The sequence below is a fragment of the Chionomys nivalis genome, chromosome X (genome assembly GCF_950005125.1).
Source record: "Chionomys nivalis chromosome X, mChiNiv1.1, whole genome shotgun sequence".
In the NCBI taxonomy this organism is placed as follows: domain Eukaryota; kingdom Metazoa; phylum Chordata; class Mammalia; order Rodentia; family Cricetidae; genus Chionomys; species Chionomys nivalis.
Genome location: NC_080112.1, coordinates 131,416,643 through 131,438,976, shown reverse-complemented (window position 1 = coordinate 131,438,976; position 22,334 = coordinate 131,416,643). Strand labels below are relative to the sequence as shown.

The following is a 22,334-nucleotide window of genomic DNA, read 5'->3' as shown; positions in this document are numbered from 1 at the left end:
TTGCTTAATCTATCACTGTTGAGCTGCCTGCCTTGGGGAGGCTCAATTTAAGATAGATTGAAAGGTAGTATCTGTCAATTGAATAAACACAGATGGGTTTCCACAGCAAAAATTGATTTTTTTTTCCTTCGCCAAAGACATAAGTGCTAAACGTGATTATCTTTGGAAGCCAGGCATGAAATGGCTCAGCTCCAGTCCCAATGTGTTCTGTCCTGGCAGAAAAGGGTCACTACATGGGTCTCAGGTGTCTCTTATGATTTTAGGTTCTTGATTTTAAAATATAACTTGAATGTAGTTAGAGAAAGAATGGACCAATGAAGTCTTTGCTAATAAGAAGGTCTGGTTCAACCCATTGTTTAATTCACTCTATGGTTTACCCCCCCACACTCTTTCATTTACAAGTCACAAGGAAATAACAAGATTCCTTAGAACACACGCAATACCCAGGCCTTGATCTTCTCACTGTTTGTCTAGTGGCTAAGGAAGAGACGCACAATCTGCACCTCCTGGTAACTGAAGGAGACAGGAGGCTGAATCCTGTCCTGGGAACATCTCTAGAAGCAGGTCTATCAGAGAAGCTAAATTTACAATTCCAAATTCCACATGCCGGAATTCTAGCCATCCCGGAAGGCTGTCTATGTTAACAACTATCTAGACACAAAGCCACTTATGCTCATGGGTTTTGAAGGGTTGAGGCAAAGGCAAATTGTGACCCAGAATTTTGATAGAGCAGGTATATGAAAGCTAAAGAAGAGCAAAGAGCAAGAGCTCCCTTTGAATGGTGAGAAGACTGAGCCATATGTTTTCTTATGTAGCTTTCAGCTCTAATTCTAAAACCCTGTAAGCTCATGAAGCTTTCCTCATGTGAGTGATGCCAAAAAGCCTCTGGGTAGCAGAACAGCCTAGCTTCTTTCATCCCACCCATGTACCCGGGGGCATGGAAGAGTGGGTAAGGGGTCTCCAGTGACTCCTGGTTGTAGGAGAAGGAGAAGTGTACTAACTGTAAGGAGATGGGCCACATGGATGTGCATTCAAGACAGAACTGGAGGAGATGCAAAGATACGGGGGATCTTAGCAATAGAAGGGACTTTGTTCTGTCTTCTCATTTTAAACATGAAAAGGGAGCATAGAGGAGCGAAAACAGATAACCAAGTCATATAGCTAGAGGTGATGTTGGGATAGCAAGTCTTCTTGATTTTTTTTTAACCTCTGCTGTCTGTCTCGCTTTTCAAACAGTGCAATGTAATTAAGGACTACCAGGAAAGCTTGTGTTTATAGTACATAAAAGCCCAGAGAAGGCAGGAATGAAGAGATTTTGTTCCAGCTGGTACAACTGTAAGCAGCACAGATCCTTACATCATCTTGGGTCTAATGCCTAAAGCTCCACAGCCAGCCAGTACTTCCCCGCATCAACCGACAGGAAGCTTTTTATATGTGCTATGTGCTTGCTGTTTATATCTCACCCAGGCAGAGAAGGTTTGAAATAAAATTGCCTTAGGATTTAAGGGATACACATTAAGAAACACTTGTACAACTTGGATTTAGAGTCAAGTGAGTCTGCATATTCACAGTCTGTCAGAATTGGCCCTTCTTTAAGTTCAGAAAAAGTCAAAGAAGGATTTCTCAAGTAAGATAGTCCAAACTTTACAGAGTGCTTTCTGTGCGTTTAGAGAGAGATGGAGCCACCGGTCCAGTCTTTATCTGCACGTGGGCTATTTCATATACGTTCTTTTTAAATAGAAACAAATATGTACCTTTTTTGGTTGGGTCAAAAATTTAAGCTTTCTATGACTGTTTTTTATACATGTTCAGACACAAATTCATGTTAATAAAACTACATCAATTTCCTCCACACATTTTAGGGGAACTATACATCCAATATAAACATGATTTGATTTCTCTACAGTTATGATCTTCCTTTTATTGAAACTCCTGCTTCACCATAGCAAACACAATTAAACCTAAGTAAAGGTACTGGATTCAAAACATGTATACCAAGAATAAACATCATCCTTTATACATTTATAAATAGTTGTTACTTGGATAAAACGAACATTTTCCCCACAAAAAGATTTCACCTAAATGGCAGAATGACACTACAATAGCCCAAATTGGGTTAACAACAATCCGAATTCCTATGAAACAAGAAGTCAGAACATAAACTGTTGCTCTGTATTCATATATGGACCCATGTGTTTGGTTGTATTTTGCCTTACAATTTATATTGGGTGTTTCTCCTATGTCCTCAGCAACATCTTTTTAAAAGTCAATATTTAGAGGTTTGTTTTATATTACACTGGCTTCCAATGTTATTAATGAAGTCCATTCCTCATACATAGGACTCTTTTTTGGAGTTGGCTTCTTATTTTAGGAATGTAAATTAAAGTTGTCCCTTGGTTTACATATTATAGATATTTCTGGAAAAAAAGAGTCAAGCCGTGTTTTGAAAGCAATCAGCTTCTGTTTAAATAAAATCTTTCACAGAGTAGATATTCAATGTGTGGTTTCTAGGCTCTCTTTGCTCGTATAATTCCTATGACTTAATTGACCATACTTGCATAGCAGGACTTGGTGCTTTGAATAATAATTTCCAATTTGTTCCTTCTTTTTTAAAGGAAACTTTGATCGCCATCAGAAAAATCCCTCCCAGGCTGAGATGGAAAAGGAAGCCTACTGGCTTACTTTGAGATACAATAGGAGTTGATGCATTTGGTCATCTCTTCTACCCAACTGCATCATTCAGCCTCCTGAAGGGTCTTCGGAAGGTCCAAAGATAACAACAAATTCTGGGGCTTCTGGCCATCCATAAAACACAATCTGGAGTCCCTTAGGAGGCAAGGTTGAAGGGTTAGTCTAGACATACCCCTCATGACAGATGTTTCCGTTGATGAGGCTGAAGGTGGCTGACGGGTTGGTGCTCTTGAAGGAGGTCATGCAGGTGGTACTTCTGCCAGTGCTATGGGAGCGGTTCATCAGGCCAGGCTGGCAACAGAGGAGCTGAGTGTTGAACTGCTTCCTGAAGCTCTTGCTCAGTAGATAGAGGGCAAAGGGGTTTACACAGGAGTTGGTGAAGGCCAGGAGGCGGGCACAGATGCTGGTGACAAAGTGGAGCATGGACGTGTCCACCTCAGAGTAGTGGTAGGAGCGGTACAGGTAGATGACATGATTGGGGAGCCAGCAGAAGGCAAAGAGGCCCACAAACACCAGTACTGTCTTGGCAAGTCGCTTCCGGGATTCAATCTGAGCAGAGAAAGAGGCAGAGGGGGTGCAGTGTTAGAGGGATGAAGACAAACGGGGACAGGGAAATGGATGAGGGAGCAGAGCTGCCAGAAAGAGTGCAATTGGAGATGAAGATAATGAGAGGGGGGGGGGGAGCTAACTCAGAAACAGAGATTGATAAGGCAGGAAGCAGAAACACGTGAGGTAAAATAGTTACATCATGCTGCTGACACCAGATCTTTAAATAAAGTTGATTACATGCTTGAATGGATTGCACAATGAAATGCTAGTAAATGCCCTCTTTTCCCTCCAGAGAGCACTGGGGCAGTTTATCAGCCATTCGACTTCATGCCTTTCTTTACTCTACAGTTAATTATTTCTTATCCCCTCTGATACTCAAGACAGCAGCCAGCTTTATTCTTCCTCATTGGCCAAGCTAAGTCTGGATTATTATTTTTTAATCTCTAGCTATTTCTGGAAGACACAGTGAGGAAGGTGATTATACAAGGCAGAGTGAACATCTCTTTTTGTGCTTAACTACCTTTGTGACTTCAAGGGGGGACTTCTTCCTCATAAAACAATTTGGGGTAGAGTGGGTGTTTGTTTACTAAAGGCCTTTCAAATAGGTAGTCAGTTGTACTGACAACTGTTATTTCTTCTTGCTAAGGAAAGAACTTTGGAAGGGGAACCGAACTCTCTGATGTGGCTGATGGTGGAGGCTGACGGAGAAGCCAAGGACAATGGCACTGGGTTTTGATTCTACTGCATGGACGGGTTTTGTGGGAGCCTAGTCTGTTTGGATGCTCACCTTCCTGGACCTGGGGGGAGCAAGGAGGACCTTGGAATTCACATACACACATACACACACACACACATACACACATACATACATACATACATACATACATACATACATACATATGATCTGCATTTGGGATAGGAAGCAAAAAGAAGTGGCTAGGGCTGGAGAAGTGGCTCTAAAAGGACCTGGGTTAAGTTCTCTGCACACATGGTGACTCACAACCACATATAAATCTACTCCTATGGGATTTAATGCCCTCCTTGAACTTCCATGGGTACCATGCACACTCATGGTGCACATACATTTCAGGCAAACAGTCATATATATCAAATTAAAATATATAAATCAAAAAATTAAAATACCAACAAAAAGGAAAACCAGGATTTTTAGTGTCTACTTGTCCCTTTAGGATAAAATTTCAGGGCTCTATGGAGATAGAGGGTGGAGTAACATATGGGGTTATTCTGCATGCTGAGACTTGTAGCTCTTATACATGCTCTCTTAATTTCTCAATAACCTTACAAAATAGAAAGTATCACCATTATAACAGTGATAAGAAAACTGAGGCCTCAAAAGGGAAACTCAAATCTGGATTTGAGTCAATCATTCTGCAAGCCTTTCTTTTTTCCATTGGTATGCATTGTCTAGACTGAGATGGTTTTCATGAAGACACTGGTGTTCAAGCGTGTCATGTCCTTTGACTTTAGTTAGCTCTCTAGCTGTTCTTAACCATATTATCTTTTTCCTCACCCAGTCTCATTTTCCTCTCCCTCTGCTTTATCTGTGTGGTCCCTCTCTTCCTGCTCAAACAGCATGATTAAAATTAAAAGACACATCTATAGAAAGCATTGGAGTCCTTGAAATTATTTTCTTTTTCACAGTTCCAGGGGACTGAATCCGGGGACCTAGAGTATGCTATGCAAGTGCCCTATCACAGAAATAACTCAAAGCCCCTAAAGAGGCATCATTCACTTCCTAGAATCTCAAAATCAAGTGAGTGGTCACTTACACACCATATTTGTCACTAAGATTCAGAATTAGTGCAAGAGGCCAAGTACCTAAGGAGGAAAATGAACCAACAGTAAGCACCCACCTGTTTCTTGACATGTATATTGCCTTCCACGGGAAGATTGTAAGCGCTCTGAATCAAATTTCGGGCAATGAAGTAGTAGTAAACAGAGATGATTGACAGTGGGATAATGTAGAAAACCAGAAAGGAAGCCATAGAGTGGATTTTGGGGTGCAGCTCATTAGAGTGTGGGTAGGGGGCACAACTAATGAAGGTTTGGTTGGTATCTTTCACATGGAAAGGATGGAGGTCAGAAAACACAGCCTCTGGGATGGCCAACAGCATCGAGACGATCCAGATCAAGGCAGCTTTGAGACAGATCTTCATCAGGGCATGTGATGCCTGGATATCCATTGGCCGGACAATGGCTTTGTACCTGGGGCAGCAAAAAGGGAACGAATGGTTCTATGTAAATTGTTCAATATCATTATGGATGATCCCACAGCCAGGACCAAGGTGAAGCAAGTTTAAACTGCTGAGGTGCAAAATTTAAGGAAGTACTCACCATTAAGTCATGAAAATATTTACTCTGAATTCTCATAACCCCAAAAGTGAGTGCCTTCTGAAATTGCCTTCTAAAATTTGGCAACCTGCTCATGTCCCTTGCCTCATTCTAGCTGGCCTATAATTTATGCCTTGAGAAGTAACATTATGTTCTCTCTCTCTCTCCCCCATGTGTGTGTGTGTGTGTGTTTCTCTGTGTGTGTTCTCTTCTCTCTGTGCGTGTTTCTCTGTGTTCTCTCTCTCTCTCTCTCTCTCTCTCACACACACACACACACATACACACACACTCCTAAATATATAATACAATGTGCTCAGTCCATTTAATGTTACTTGTATGTATATAATTTCTGGACTGAATGTTTGGTATTGAATAACCAATTAGGTGAAGTCACCCCTGGGGAAAACTATTTCTCCCCCTCTCATCATTCCTTAGATGCCTGAAGTTGTTTTTGCCTAGGCAAGGGTTCCCATGAGATTTTCCCTTTAAAAATTATATATATTTATTTATTGTGTACAATATTATGTTTCAAAATATGTATACATTATACAAAGACTTGAGCTAATTAGAATATGTATTATCTCACGTAGTTATCTGGGTTTTGTTTCTATGAAGCCAATTAAAATTGATTCTGATTTTCAAGCATATAATACATTGTTAATAACTGTAGTCACTGTGCAACACAATTCACTGTGACTTGATTTTAAGAGTGCTTCTCAGAAAAGCTGATGTTCCTTTTAGATTTCTTAATAAATTGCAGAAATGAATAACAAAGCAAATTGTTACCTAAAGAGAGACACAGTCTTCATTTTGAATGTTCACATCCATTTCCAGGAACCTGAAGTCGTTAAATATTTTCAACATTTCTCTTCTTTCTTTCAAAGGTTGAGGAATGAATAGGCCATTGAAAATGCTACACCCAGAAGGAGGCCTGTAATTATCAAACTGATCTTTGCTTCACTGTCTTATTCTCTTCCTTCTGCCCTAGCTCTTACTGTTTTGTGAGGTACCTGTACCATTGCTGCCTTGGGTTAAGGACTCTGGGAAGCAGGCACAAGCCTGAAGTCAATGGTCTATTGAGGTGGATAGCTGAGCTGAACCAGCTAATAAACTGTTTACTCGGGTATAGAAGAGGTTCTCTTTCTCTTAAACATCTAACCAGAAAATATAGCTAGTTAATGATTGATACTGTAGAGAAAAGATTTTTGCTGTCAAAGAAGTGATCAGAGGAGCTGTGCTTCAACTCTGGAGAAGATAAGGAAAGAGAGTAGATGGACTAGAAACGAAAGGATGAAGCAGACATGAGAGGAAACTGACAATGTGGCCCTAAGTCCTTCATTTCTGACCAATGAGCTACTTTTGAACATACAAGCTCATGTTATAATTGGAACATTCTGTCATTGCATTTTTTCTTGAGTTACATTAAGTAGCTCCCATTTTTTGTGACCAAAAGAGCCTTATATGAAACAGTCAACTACAATGGCCGTTTGAACCTGCTACCATATTTATTCCCAGGATAATTTCCTGTCTTAGTTAAGGTTTCTATTTCTGTGAAGAAACACCATGACCACAGCAACTGTTATAAAGGAAATAATTCATTGGGGGCAGCTTGCTTACAGTTTCCAAGGTTCGGTCCATTATCATCATGACAGGGAACATGGAGGCATGCAGGCAGATGTAGTGCTGGGTTAGTAGCTGGGAGTCCTACATCTTGCAGGCAACAAGAAGTTGACTGAGACACTTGAAGTATCCTGAGCAGACATCAAATCCTGCCCCCACAGTGACATACTTCCTCCAGCAAGGTCATATCCACTCCATCAAAGTCATACCTCCTAACAGTGCCACTCCCTATGTGATTATGGGGACCGATTTCCTTCAAACTACCATATTTCTCCTGTATCATTTCCAACCCTTAAAAGAACAAGCCGCCTCTTTGTACTCAAGGAATAGATATGAAAATGCTAAAATCTCCATTTCATCTCTGCTTGCCTCTTTTCTTCATGCTCAGTCCACAGTCTGCATACATCTGAATTCAGTCCTTACAATTCCTAGTTTGTCATCTTGAATATTTTGCAGACTAATTGATGCATCAAACACTCTCATTCTTTCTCCTAACCTAGCTGAATTTTTTAATAGGGTTATCAGCTCTTCTCATTTTACACTTACTATGCACTGTCTTTAGTTAATTAATTATTTGTGGTACTGAGTACTGGACCAAGACCTTGCTCATGCAAGCTAGGCAAGCCCTCTATATGGTCCCATATTTCTTTTTGCTTTTCATTTTGAGACAATTTTTGTAAATTGCCTAGGTTTGTCTTGAACACACTCTATAGCCCAGGTAGACCTCAATCTTGCAATTCTCCTGCCTCTGCTTCTTTGAGTAACTTGGATTATGGGTTGCACCAACTGGTCAAACATTAATTTATTGCTTTCTAGCTTTTTATGGATATGCCTCTTCTACCTGACTTTTTCATCAGTTTCCTCCAGTATGAAGATTCTGACTTCTTTCCATTTCTTTCTATATCATGCAAAATGTCCCAAGTCCCTTGTTCTACATATGCTTAAGTAGGAGCTCAGCAGACACTTGCTATTGGTTGTCAGTATATAACTTGCAGAAGAGTCTCTTCTTCCTAGGGTCTCACAAATGAGGGGGGGGGCTTCACTATTACACACTTAGCAATAATCATTCTCCCGTAGATGGGCAAATTCACTGTGCTGATAATATGAGGCTCTTGGTAATTCTTTCCCACTTCTGAAAACATTTGTGTTTCATTTTTCTTGTGTCAACATTGGAAAGGGTGAAAGATGGTCTTCACAAAATTAATGTGTCAAAGACTCAAACTGATTTGACTCCTCTGTCCAATATTGGAAACCTTCATCCACAGAAAGGCATGACTTTTAGTCAATTGATAAGTCAGATGATAGTTTTAGTTCATTATTTTATTCAAATATTTCACCCCTTGTTTGTCTATAATTATATACTGTAGTCAGTAGGAATTGTCGAACATTAACCCTTTAAAACTCCCAGTACAATCCAAATGCTCACTATACAAAGAAGACTGGTCTAGAAAAAAACAAAATGAGCAAAATAGTCTTTGAGGTATGTTGCCTGAAATTAAATTAGAATCCTACAGATAAACTTTGACAAAACCACAAAACCTTATATTTATTTTCTGTTGAGAATAGCATCTACAGTCCTCCTTGAAAAAAATGTGAGGCTGCTAATTGCTGATAGTAAGATGCCTATAACCCAAAGCATAGAGAAGTGGAATCTTTTAAAAAGGTTTTTCCATACCATATATTCTGATCATACAGTTTCTTCTCCCAACTCCTCCCAGATCCTTGTCACTCTCCTCTACCCCATCCCTCGGAGCTATTTCTCAGCAAATAGGTTAGTGGTTCTTGTAGAAGATTTAACTCTTCTCTTTTAAATATGTGACATATTACAGTCATTCTTTTCGTATTTCTCCCCAGATTAATGGCTCCAGTGTTTTTTTTTTTTCATCCTGGGAATCTTAATATACTCTAATTTCTTCTGGATTATAACTTAGGCTTGTGATCAAAGCAGAATCCCCAGGAAAATGGCTGGATGGAGGGACAGGTTGAGAAAAAAGAAAAAGACATAAAGGAAGGGAATTGGGGAAGAATATAGAAGGAAGCAGGAAATAGGAGATATTGGGTAAATGGAGATGACAGAAGGAATGAGGAGAAGAAAGGACTAAACAGTAGGCTGACTCTTTAATACAATTCTCTTCTTGTCATGTCATGCACTCACATTCACCTGGACTTTGTCAATGCACCTCACTGTCCCATGGAAGCTAGTGTAATAGCAGTGGGTAGTTGAGAGGGAATTAGACACTCTTTTTTTTTTTTTTGAGAATGCTTTAAAGACTAAGCAGGGGCTGTCACTCAGAAAGTGGTAATTTTCACAGTGAAATGCAACTCCGCCATATAAAATGCATGCCTCCCAAGCATGTGGGATGGGATAGGCACTAGTAGCACAAGGCAGCAGATCCCCAATACTTGCAGAGTTGTTAAAACTGTTTCCTTTGTTTCCCTATCCAAGGTTTGGTGGAAGTGGTATGAACAAATAAAAGTTGGGCATAGAGTTGAATTTGGTCTTTCTTCCCTATTGCAAAGGTATTAAAGAAGATTTTCATTCATATTAGATGAAGGATGATAAACTAAATGCCTCAAGGAGTTACTCAGCTTCAAATACAGGGTAAAAGCACTACTCGTTGTACTAGTTGGGAATATCACTCAAGAAAGAATAAACAGACATGCACCTTCAATGTATGTGTTTTTCTTTATAAATAATACATGTACCTTAAGAAAATATTCTAAAATTATTGCCCACTAAAAGAAAATGGAAGCTCTTGGAGGAAATGTTTAATTCTAACCTGAAGTAGGAATTGTATAAGATGAACTTCAAATACACTATGGTGACAGGCAGAAAGAAAGTGCTTGAAGGATGAGAGAGTTGTAGTAATGAACATTGAAAACATATTGAAGAGTCTTTTCAGAACAGTTTTAGCAATAAAATTAGAGCAGTGGTAATAGATAACTCAGTGAATTTAAAGCTATTTAAAATCTATGCTGTTTCATTATTTTTATTTTATGTGTATGTTTGTGCCCCTGCTTGAGTTTATGTTCACCATATGGAGACCAGAAGAAGAAGTCAAATTTCCTGGAGTTGCAGTTACAGGCCATTATCAACTAACCAGCATGAGACCCAACTTGGGTCCTCTGCAAAAACATTACCTGCTCTTAACTTCTGGGCCATCTTTCTAGCCTTTCTTTTACAATTAAATAACAAAAGAAAAGGGCCAGCTAACAAAGAAAAAATATGTTTAGATGATGTCTATTTGTAACCTTCTATACAATCATTGATTCTGTTGAAAACAATGAAACCATTGAGGCTAGAGGCTTGGAAGTAATAACACATTCACACAATGTACTCACTAAAGATCACTACTTGGTTACAAATTGGAAAATACACTTTTATGATAGAAGGATCTAGAAGTTACCCCTTAACATATCAAATGCAAGGGAAATTTTTCCTTTAAACAGTACAGGCACATGACACAGTGCTTAAGACATTCTTGGATGTCCAGGAAAATTCTTTAATTTTATTTAAAAGTTTAAAAAATATGTTCATGTTGATTTTGTCATTATACTAATGTATTCATGAAACGGAACCTTCAACTTGCAAGCTTCCTGTCTTGGTCTCTGAAGTAGCTGGGCTTATAGGCCTGTGTCATCAGAATGACTACCTATGCAGTCAGTATTTGTGACCAGAACATTTAATCAGAATCTAAACATGAAGAGAAAAAGACAAATCCATATTCTGGTACATTCTAGAAAATAATTGACTTTGACTTATCAAAAATAGCAATATCTATTGCAATGTAACTAGATAGTAGGAACCTACTGCTAAAGAAAGATACCACTTACTTTGGCTGCAGGACATAGAAGATCATGTTGTAATTGATCTGGAAATTTCCTTCTTGCTGGCCAGTTTTCTAGTGCAAGAATCTGATGCAAAGGCCACTTTGGGGTGCGGTGGGAAAATTCATCATCATATACCCAAGAGTGAACACTGCATACTACAATACCAACCCTCACACATGATGTGCCCACTTGTGCAATAGTGGAATAATTGTCATAGAGGTAACCAACCTTTTTAGGATCGGGTTTGAGGTCTGAACCACAGGAAGAATTCATGCCTAGTACTATAAACCTGTTCAAAATTTCATGGTTGGGAAGGTCATGAATTCTAGAGAAATTACTACTGTTGTTTTGCAAGATAGATGGGTCAAACTCCCTCCTAAATATTTATGTTTGAGACTGGAGAGATAAATAGTTTTGCAATTAAGAGCACTTGCTGCTCTTGCTGAGGACCAGGTCTGTTTCCCAGCATTTATATGACAGCTTACAACTGTGACTCCAGTTCCAGGAGATCCAGTTCCCTCCTCTTCTGCCCTTCATGAGCACTTGGCACACATGCAGTGCACATACATACATGTAGACAAACACTCATATACATAAAAATAAATCGTTAAACTTATGTTTATAACCATAGATTAGTGCTACTCTCAACCTTGGTCAGAGAAGTTTCTTTTTTTAATGGGTAACAAGGTCATGAAGAGACTCATAACTGGCCAAAGTGCTAATATTAAGTAACTGTTGGATGCTCAGTTCTAAAATAGGTCATCTCTATCAACCTCCATGTCCAAGTCTCTAGGGACATCTCAGAACAGAACGAGGAAAGAATATAAGAACCAGATGATGGGAGAGAGTGTTGCCAAACACTGTCTTCTGGATACAAGATTGCTGTTTTTCTCATGAACTCAGAGCAGTGGTGGTGACCTGCACAAGATCAAACCAGTTAACATTACAGCATGACTGGGGAGGAGGTCATGAAGCCACACCCTAACTGCAGAGTTATTGGCCGTTGGTGGCAACTGGTAGGTTTCTCATTCTTCACTGGAAAGTCTTAGGCTCATGCACACATGGGAAGCACTGATTCCACTTAGCTGGGTTATTTTTTTAAAAGAAGATGGGACATGAAGTGGGAGGGAGAGGTTTTGGAGAGGGCCCAAAGGGAGTTGGGGGAAAGCTGGCGGTGGAGATAATTGAGATGCACTATATACATGTATGGAATTGTCAAATAGCAAATACAAAATATTTTAAAAATATCAGTGTTAGGGCTGGAGAGATGACTCAGTGGTTAAGAACACTGACTCCTCTCTCAGAGGACCCAGGTTCAAGTTCCAGCATTCACATGCCCAACATCCATAGCAAAATGCCGATGCACATTTGAAAACAAAGCTGGATGGTGGTAGCGCTCTCCTTTAATCCAAGCATTCAAGCAGATCCCTGTGAGTTCAAGGCCAGCCTCGTGTATAGAGCTAGTTCCAAGACAGCCAGGACTGTTACACAGAGAAACCCTTTCCTGAAAAAGAAAATCAATATCATTGCTATTAAAGAAATTGAGAGTAAAGAAAATGGAAGGTTCTACATGGAATGTGCTGGAAGAGGTATAATGCATGTAATACATGTAATGCATAAGCATTTAATTTGGTCCATCATTATAAAAAAGCTATAAAAGACTTTTAGAGGACAATAAGGGAAATTTGATTATGGGATAAATATTATATATTGTTAAAAATTATCATTAAGTCCTCTCAATATGATAATGGTATACAGAAGTGTGTGCTGGCTAGTTTTATGACAACTTGACACACAAACTAGAGTTACTGAAAGGAGGGAGCCCCAGTTGAGAAAATACTTTCATGACACCCAGCTGTAAGGCATTTTCTTAATTAGTGATCAATGGGGGAGGGTAAAGCCCATCATGGGTAGTTCCATTCCTGAGCTGGTGGTCCTGGGTTCTATAAGAAAGCAGGCTGAGCAAGTCAGGGGGAGCAAGTCAGGGAGCAGCACTCTTCCATGCCCTCTGTATCATCTCCTGCCTCCAGGTTCCTGCCCTGTTTGAGTTCCTGTCCTGACTTCCTTCAATAGTGAACAGCAATATGGAATAGAAGCCAAATAAACTCATTTCTCCCCAGATGGCTTTTTGTCATGGTAGATTGTCACAGCAATAGAAACACTAAGACGAGAGTCCTTATTCAAAAAAAAAAAAAAAACACTCAAGTATATAGGGATTTACTTTTCAAAGCTCAACATAGAACACAGCAAGCAAACATAAACACAAGCACTTACACCTATACATACTACATTGTAAGGGCAAATTGAGGAAATGTTTTTTATTGGATGTAAGTAGGTATTCTAAATACATATGTTTAAAAGATAAGCTAACAGTAGACTAAAGGTAAAATAATGTGTAGTGGTTTGAATTAGGATGACCCCCATAGACTCTCACATTTGAATGCTTGTTCTCCAATTGGAACTATTTTGGAAGGATGAGGAGGTGTGTCACTGCAGGCAAGCTTTGAGGTTTCAAATGCCTACACCATTCCCAATTAGTTCTCTCTCTTTCTTTCCCCTCTCCCTGTCTCCATCTTCATCTCTCTCCTTCACTTTCCTCTCTGTCCCCCCTCTCTTCTGTGGTTATTGTCCTAACATATAAGTTCTTAGCTACTGCTCGAGCACCATGCCTGCCTACCTGTCTGTTGCCATGCTTCCTGCCATGATGTTCAAGGACTAACCTTCTGAAGCTGTAAACCCAATAACTCTTTCTTCTATAAGTTGTCTTGGCCATAATATTTATTCTCAGTAATAGAAAATTAACTAAGACATAATGTCATATATTTTGCTTAATGTCATTAAAGGTAAAAGCCATTGCCCTGTCAACAACATTATTAAATTTTAATTGAAATGTGACTGAATGCGTCTATCAGCTCAGGATCTACACCAAGAGCAAGAGATGTATCTTCCTGGCTATAGTCACATTGTTCTCTTGGGTTTGGAATTTTAATATCGTCTACAACCTGTGAGGTTCTGTTGTGCTTTCTTTTGTTTCATCAGGACTATTTTTAAGCCACTTGTTCATTGAGGGTGGCTAGTTTAATTAAAACTAGATTACATACAAATACACATCAGTCCAGAGAGGCTGGCTGTGAGCTGAGCGATCAGGGAAGAATGAGGCTGCCATTGGGTGGGGGTACCACTAATGCGCCTGGTGCAAGATGGTAATGGATCCTGTGGTAGAGTGGTCAGGAAGTGAGCTTCAGTTTAGACCCTAATGTTTAATTCATCCTTACATTTAAATAGAAGCCAATATAAATAGGTTTGATACTTTCCTTTCTTACTCATTATCTAGGTCTCAACTCTCTCTCCAAATGGGTGATCTCCTCTTTGGGGTCCACTGTCCTATAGGAAAGTTTCCAGATGATATAGCTAAGGTTTTAGTGGAATTCCTAGAAATCTTCAACAGAGATCTTCCTTCTTTGGGAAGAAGCAAACTTTAAAGCTAGGCCAAGGGAGTGAGTCATGACCCATGCTGTGAAACGTAATTGGACTTCCTCAAAGAGATCAAAACGTAATTGGTTTTCCTCAAAGAGATCAAAAAACCAAATAGTCTATGTAGGCAGAGTCCTTCCATGCCCAAGACAATTCTAAAGTTTTTTTTTTTTAATCTGGGCGCTGCAATTTCTCCACCATATCCTCTCCCAATAGACACCCTGTATCTCTTGGAGAGCATAGCCGGCTTTGGGGAGGAGAGAAGATGTCACTTATTTGTTCCATAGTACAATGAACATCATTGTGTTCACCTTCCACTAAGGAAAGAACACTATTTCCCAAAGAAGGATTTTAAAATTCCTCCACCAGGTTAAGAGTTAACAGGCAGCAATATTTCCACATATTTCCTTTCTTCTTCAAAGTCTCACTTTGCAGCCACCATGTGGGACTTTCTTTTGTGTGTCTGTATTTTTATGTGTATCTTTATTTGTGTACATGTGTGTATGTTTATCTGTGTATGCACCTGATGGAGGCCAGAGATAGATGCACGTATCTTCTTCACTTCAACACCTCAGTTTTTGAGACAGGATCTCTCACTAAACCTAGAGCTCACTAATAGAGAAACTGACTGAAAGCCCTGGGACTCCTGCTGTCTTTGCTTCTCTAAGTGGTGGGATTACAGGTGCAGGAACCCGTGCTTGGGGTCTTTCATGTGGGTGCTGGGGATTTGACTCAGATTGAGCTGTCTCCCCAGGCATTGCTCTTTTGTGTGGAATTCTGAAGACTAAAACATCCGTATATGGGTTTTAATCAGCTTGACTCAGTAACGAATCACCAGCACTGGAACAGCTGGAGCTCAGGCACTTGTGCTCACACTGACTGTGCTATGTTTTGATTAAATGATCATGGTTTGTCCTCATAGCAATCCCGTAGGGCAGACACCAATATTACTGTTCTTTAACAGATGAGTAAACTGGGCTTCAGTACCTTTTCCAAGACCACCAATGTTAAACATTAGCGACAAAGTTTGAGCCTATTCATCATCATGAGAGTTTCCTAATCTGATGGTCCTGCAGTTGATCACGAAACCTGGTATTCCTAATATACTAAAAGACATGCACACACATGCACATACACCCCCCTCAATACACACACACACACACAGAGAGAGAGAGAGAGAGAGAGAGAGAGAGAGAGAGAGAGAGACCCCCGGGTCCTGAAAGGGTAATCTGAATGAGACCCTGGAGCTGAGGTTTAAAAAGAAAAAAATGTATTGGCATCAATGAAGAAGCAGAAACCTACAGGCTAGCATCTGGGACCATGCCAGGAATATTTCAGAGAGAAAGCTAGTGATTCTGGGAGATGAGATCGGATGTGTAGCTCAGTTGTCGAGCACTTGCGCAGCACGTGCGAGGCTTTGAGTTCAATCCTCAGTACCATAAAACAACAGCCACAGAGCCCTCTGAGTCTAGGATATGAGAGCTGTGAAACTCTTAGGAGTAAAGTGAGAAGAGAGAGGTAATCAGTTGTTAGACATCTTTTAATGCTTTCTCATAAGGAATTGGGCACCAGTTGAACCTGGAGCCAAAAATGAGTTTCATCAAGATGATCTAATTCTAGAGTTCAATGCTAATCTCATAAGGAAGCTTTTGAGAAGGGATATAAGCAGGCTGAAATATCGCCCTTGCCCTCAGGTATGTTTAAAATGACAAAGGAAAGCAGTAACCCAGTTAAACTTCGGTAGGCATGCAAGGATCTTGGCACAAGCTGTTCATAGCCCATTCTTCAAAAACTTTATGGAGGGAAGAACATATATTTAGATCTCGTTACACCTTTTCAGCAATTTATGAGCCTCAAAGTTAGAAGACCATTTCCAGATTCCATTTTTACACTGAAGTCAGACATAGTGAAGTCACTCTACCTTACAGCCTAGAAATTCACTGAAAATTGAGAAATGAGACAAGCCCCAAAGACAAGCTTCACTCACAGCCTGGGATAGAATGTATCATTGACTGGGGTCATAGACTGTCTTCAAAGCTGCTCATTCATCTCAAACAGACTCAGATGTGAAGATTTAAATGAAGTAAGGAGAAGTTACCAGAAAGTCCAGGACAGTGTGGAAAGCGAGACAGAGAAAGGGGAAGAACAAGGGAATCCATAAGAGCCTCGGGAGCACGTTACAGAACTGTACCAGCCAAGGACAAAGTGACAGCATTTACCCACCTGTCCCTAGCCCTCTTTGGCTGAGACTTGTTGAAGGTTGTTAGTTCTGGGATGGCCTCAACCTGTCCCAAACCTTCTTTAGACACAATGTTTGCCCTTGATCTCTGAAAGGAAGCCCAAGTCTCCCAGGGCACACCAGGGGGATACAACCACCACCTGCAACAGAAATTTTTTTCCTGCTCCATTTAGTTTATTCAACATATATGTAAACTTTAAAACATTGGAGACAGTGTTTGGTTTTAAGTATATTTCACATTACTGGGGCCAAAAATAGAATTTCTAAATTACCCTGACAAAGTATGTTACAATTTTTTCCAAAACAAGATGCATTGAAATTCAAAAATACCATCATGGCATATGACTCATTCTGTTGAATTACAAAAGTTCAAAAGCAGTATATTTAAATAAACTTTGGTGAGAAGTTTGAGAAGTAGTAAGAGGGGTGACTCAGCTCAGTAACTTACTGGGTCCTCCAGCTGAGGTTGACATTGGCGGTGTTGGGGAGGGCTTATTGTGTAAGGAACGAAGCTGGGGGCAAGGAAAGAGGCAGAGTGGGGCTTGGGGACCCAAGACTCTACTTTCACCATTGACAATTTATCATGATTCTCTTTTGACTGTTTTGCTATTTAACGAAAACTTACATTGCATGTACTGTATACCTGGCACACTTCTCGATGGCTTTCAAGAATTAACTTAAGAAAGAGATAGATTGACACTAAATGATAAAAAGGTCTCTAATTAGAATTTTACTATGTAAGAGATGGATAGCTCTTGAAATGTTTTCTGTCATTAAATTCTAAATCTCACTTTAATGCAGTTATGCCAATACCTATTAGCATCCTCAGTCAAATGCCTTTGGAACTCTTGCTTGAGGAAAAAAAAAAGCCTAATATTTTATGAAATACTTTTCAATAATTACTCTTACCTTTATAAAATCCTTATTATGGTACAATGTTGTCAGTACTATTCATCATTTCTCTCTGCCCTTCACATTCTTTCTCTCCCCTCTCTCTTCTCTACCTCTGTTCTTTCTTTTTGCTCACCCTCTTGCCTTTTCACCCCTCATTCTATCTTACACAAATGGAAAAACTAGAATCTGAACAGAGGCTATCTGGCTCCTGAGTCCAGGCTTAGAGCAGAAGATTTTAGAGGCCCCATTTCCTTTATCTGTGAAACCTTAGGTTCCACTTCCAATCTCTCTCTCTCTCTCTCCTCTCTCGTGTGTGTGTGTGTCTGTCTGTCTCTGTCTCTCTCTTTCACAGAGAGAGAGAGAAAGAGAGAGATAGATAGAGAGAACAAGAACCAATTGACATAGTTACCTTAAGTCAGTAAAGATATCAACAAGGAAGGTGAATGAGAGTAGTTAACACAGTGCAAGAGTCGTCCTAAGAGTACACCATGGAGAGAGAGAGAGAGAGAGAGAGAGAGAGAGAGAGAGAGAGAGAGAGAGGAGAATTCTACAAACAAAAGAATTATTAAGCAGTTTTATATGTAATGTTTTGATATAATTCTTCCTAATTACTTTTTTTGGTTGTTTTTACAGGATTAAAATTAGAATTTTTGTATCTTTTAACATCAGTTTGTCATATAAACATTTTGTGATATCCCACAGATGCCCTTTTAGACATCAGGCTGTACCCTGCCAATGCTAGCAAGCCTCTTTGGCCACTGTCTTTTCAAGGAAGTCTGGTGATCTCTAGAGAACAGAGTGTCTTCTTTCTCATGTCTCTGCCAATTAGCTCAAATGAAGCAAAGCACTCCCAGCTACCCAGAAAGCAGCATGTCTGGTAACATACAAGAATACTTCAGTATCTATTTTTGCAGGTTTCTATACTAGGAACTAGCTAATGTGAGTGAATCTATCAGCTTGGACATGAAGTGACTTTTTTTTTTTCAGACTCCATTCTGGAAATGAAGGACGATGATTCCAGCTGGGATGATGACTCAGTGGTTAAGAGCACATGTAGTTCTTCCAGAGGTCCCAAGTTCAGTTCCCAGCACCCATGTTTGGAGGCTCACACCATATGTAACTTCACATAAGGAAACAGGTTTGAGATGTTCAAGTGGCTCAGTTCTCTCCTGTCATGTGATTAGCTCAAGAGTCCTCTCAAGGCATCACCCAACATTGCTCTGAACACCTTACAGACTCCAAATTCTTTCCCATTCTCTGGCCATTTCAAGTCTTCAAAACTCACTAGGGATGACTGAGAAATGATCTTGCCAGACCCAGTTCCCTCCCCCTTCCCCCTTTATTATTCACAACTTATTAAACTTGTTCAGTGAGCTCGATGAAAAGAAAGCAACACCATGCACAATGGTGAAATGCAAAGTGGGAGGCAAGAAGCAGAGTGTGTGTTGGAATATAGCTAAACTTTGCAGTCCGAAGCCTTTCCTTTTCTGGGTTTAAAGTGTTCACTTCAGACAACCGAGGACATGCAGGAAGAAATAGCTGACTGAAAGACTTTGGCTTTGCTCTCGATTTTCCTGTATTCTGATCATGTGCTATAGAACCCCACCTCACCGTTTACAAACACAGATGACAGTGGTTCTTGATGATCTGGAAAGCTAAGGTGTATGTTACGGCAGGAGACTTGAACCACTACAATGGCAGAGAGATGTAGGACCCCGTGTGTGTGTTCACGTGTGCGACAAGAGGTCAGAAGACAATGTTAAGAGTTCCTCCTTGACTGCTGTCCACTTTGCTTTTTAAAGGCAGTGTCTCTCACTGATCTGGAGCTCATAATATAGGAGCTCATAATTCACCTGGATAGTGAATCCCAGGATCACTCTTGTCTCTGACTTCCTAGAGCTGGCATTGCATTTGTGCACCACCATGGGAAGCTTTTTCACGTTGTTCTGGCGGATTGAACACATACTTGCAAGGAAAGTGCTTGACCAATTGAGCTATCTCCTTGCAACCCAAGATTTTGGAATTTTTTTGTTTTGTTTGTTTTTTGTTTGTTTGTTGTCTTTTGTTTTTCGAGACAGGGTTTCTCTGTAGCTTTGGTGCCCGTCCCGGAACTAGCTCTTGTAGACCAGGCTGGCCTCGAACTCCCAGAGATCCGCCTGCCTCTGCCTCCCGAGTGCTGGGATTAAAGGCGTGCGCCACCACCGTCCGGCTTGGAATTTTTTTATATATAATGTTCCCTAGCACCTCTGTCATGGATAACTGGAATGGGATCATGGACTCCTAGGCCCACTCCATTCCAGAAAGTGTGCACACAAGTCTGCATCATGGACAGTAAACTATTTGGGACTTATTGACCAAATCAGGTCTTTGATTTTTTTGGTATGGTCATGATATAATAATGGTTCTTTTTTACATTTTAAGTGGTTGAAGAAAATACAAAGAAAACTAATATTTATGGGATGTGTCAAAATTACATGGAATTCTAGGTTCAGCACCCATAAATAAAGTTTTACTGGCACATGGCCATGCCCATTTGTTTACACCTTATCTATAGCTGTTTTCATGCTACAAAAGCAGAATTTAGTGGTGGCAATGACGACCCTGTGGTCTTCAAATCCTCAAATGTTTATCATCTGGCTCTTTACATAACTCTTTGCCAAGCTCTGGCCTATGTGCACTGAATATGGGGACATGGCCAATGTTCCTGTGTTCTCTGCTTGTGTCCCTGCACGCTATTTATTCCATCTTTAAATAGCTGTAAGCCTGCCTCCCATCACACAACACTGCTTATTAGCCTTATTAATTCGTGATAATAAAGACAATAGGCCACTGAGCCCTGCCATTGGGCTTCTAGTACCAAGCTCTCACTGCTCAGCACACTGAGTCAATTCATCAGCACACTGAAGGACTAAATTGGTATTTCAGGCTGTGCTTGGCACTCTGAATGTAAAAGTTCCTGGCCAATGAGGATTTAAAGTCTAACTGGAGAAGCAAGATATCCCCCAGAAAAAAAAAAAGCCCTTAATGAACATGACAATGACTTCTACATAGATCTTTGTGAAGAGCCCTTAGAGATGATGGCAATGGATCAATATGTGAAATACTGCTACCACAATAGAGACAAATGCACATATCCTTCTAATTCCAAATCTCTCTTCCATGGAACTACAGGCCTGAAAGCAGGAAGTCATCAAGTGTCATTTCTTTCACTTGAAGAAGATACCATTGTATCTGAGTCCCATTTCCAGTTAGCTGAGAACGTCCCAGAGCCTAAGGCTCTAGATGCCCCTTCCGTGATGATTTCCCATGACTGTCCAACTTTTAAATTTTTATTATTGCATTGTAATTACATTTCTCCATTGCCTTTCCTCCTTCCAAACTCTCCTTTATGCCTTCTCCACTCTTCTTCAAATGCATAGCCCTTTTTTTAAATTAATTTATTTAATTATTAAAGATTTCTGCCTCTTCCCCGCCACCACCTCCCATTCCCTCCCCCTCCCCCAATCAAGTCTTCCTCCCTCCTCAGCCCAAAGAGCAAGCAGGTTTCTCTGCCCTGTGGGAGGTCCAAGGACCACCCACCTCCATCCAGGTCTATTAAGGTGAGCATCCAAACTACCTGGGCTCCCACAAAGCCAGTACGTGCAATAGGATCAAGAACCCATTGCCATTGTTCTTCTGTTCTCAGTAGTCCTCATTGTCCGTTATGTTCAGCGAGACCAGTTTTGTCCCATGCTTTTTCAGACCCCGGCCAGCTGGCCTTGGTGAGTTCCCAATAGAACATCCCCTTTGCCTCAGTGTGTGGGTGCACCCCTCGCGGTCCTGAGTTCCTTGCTCGTGCTCAGTCTCCTTCTGCTCCTCCTTTGGACCTTGACATACAACAAAAGTATATGCTCAACTATGTTCATAGCAGCATTGTTTGTAATAGCCAGAACCTGGAAACAACCTAGATGTCCTTCAATGGAAGAATGGATGAAGAAAGTATGGAATATATACATATTAGAGTACTACTCAGCAGTAAAAAACAATGACTTCTTGAATTTTGCATACAAATGGACAGAAATAGAAAACACTATCCTGAGTGAGGTAAGCCAGACCCAAAAAGAGTAACATGGGATGTACTCACTCATATTTGGTTTCTAGCCATAAATAAAGGACATTGAGACTATAATTCGTGATTCTAGAGAAGCTAAATAAGAAGGTGAACCCAAAGAAAAACATATAAACATCCTCCTGAATATTAACCTTCATCAGGTGATGAAAGAAGACAGAGACAGAGACCAACATTGGAGCACTGGACTGCATAGCCCTTTTTCATCAGTTGTTATTGCATACACACACACAATATATATGTGTGTGTATGTGTGTATATATGTGTGTGTGTGTGTATATATATACTCAGTCCATATAATGTTATTTGTATGTATGTTTTCAGGGCTGACCATTTGGCACTAAACAACCAATTGGTATATTACTCCCTGGGGTAGATCTCTCCAACTTCAAGGTTTTCTCGGGGACCTATAGTTCTTTGTGTAGACGTTCCTATTTCTACTTTGACATGCCCATTGGTGTCATCCTTGTTCAGCTCGTGCTTGGAGAGTCACGTTGGTACAATTTTGTTGGTGTAGCATCTGGTATTACTAGGAGACACAATCTCATAGAAAACTCCCTGTTCCTTTAGCTCTTA

The 22,334-nt window shown here is 40.3% G+C and overlaps 1 protein-coding gene across 1 annotated transcript in view; it reads right to left on the bottom strand.

The window, feature by feature from the left end:
• Window positions 1-2,853: 2,853 nt before the first annotated feature.
• Grpr (gastrin releasing peptide receptor) overlaps window positions 2,854-22,334 on the bottom strand; it is a 34,307-nt gene continuing 14,826 nt past the window's right edge. Inside the window, exons 2-3 of the mRNA XM_057760418.1 lie at window positions 5,115-5,466; window positions 2,854-3,240 (exon numbers count right to left, since the gene is read on the bottom strand). Of these exons, the coding sequence (XP_057616401.1) occupies window positions 2,854-3,240; window positions 5,115-5,466 (739 nt within the window). The remainder of the gene's footprint in view (window positions 3,241-5,114; window positions 5,467-22,334) is intronic.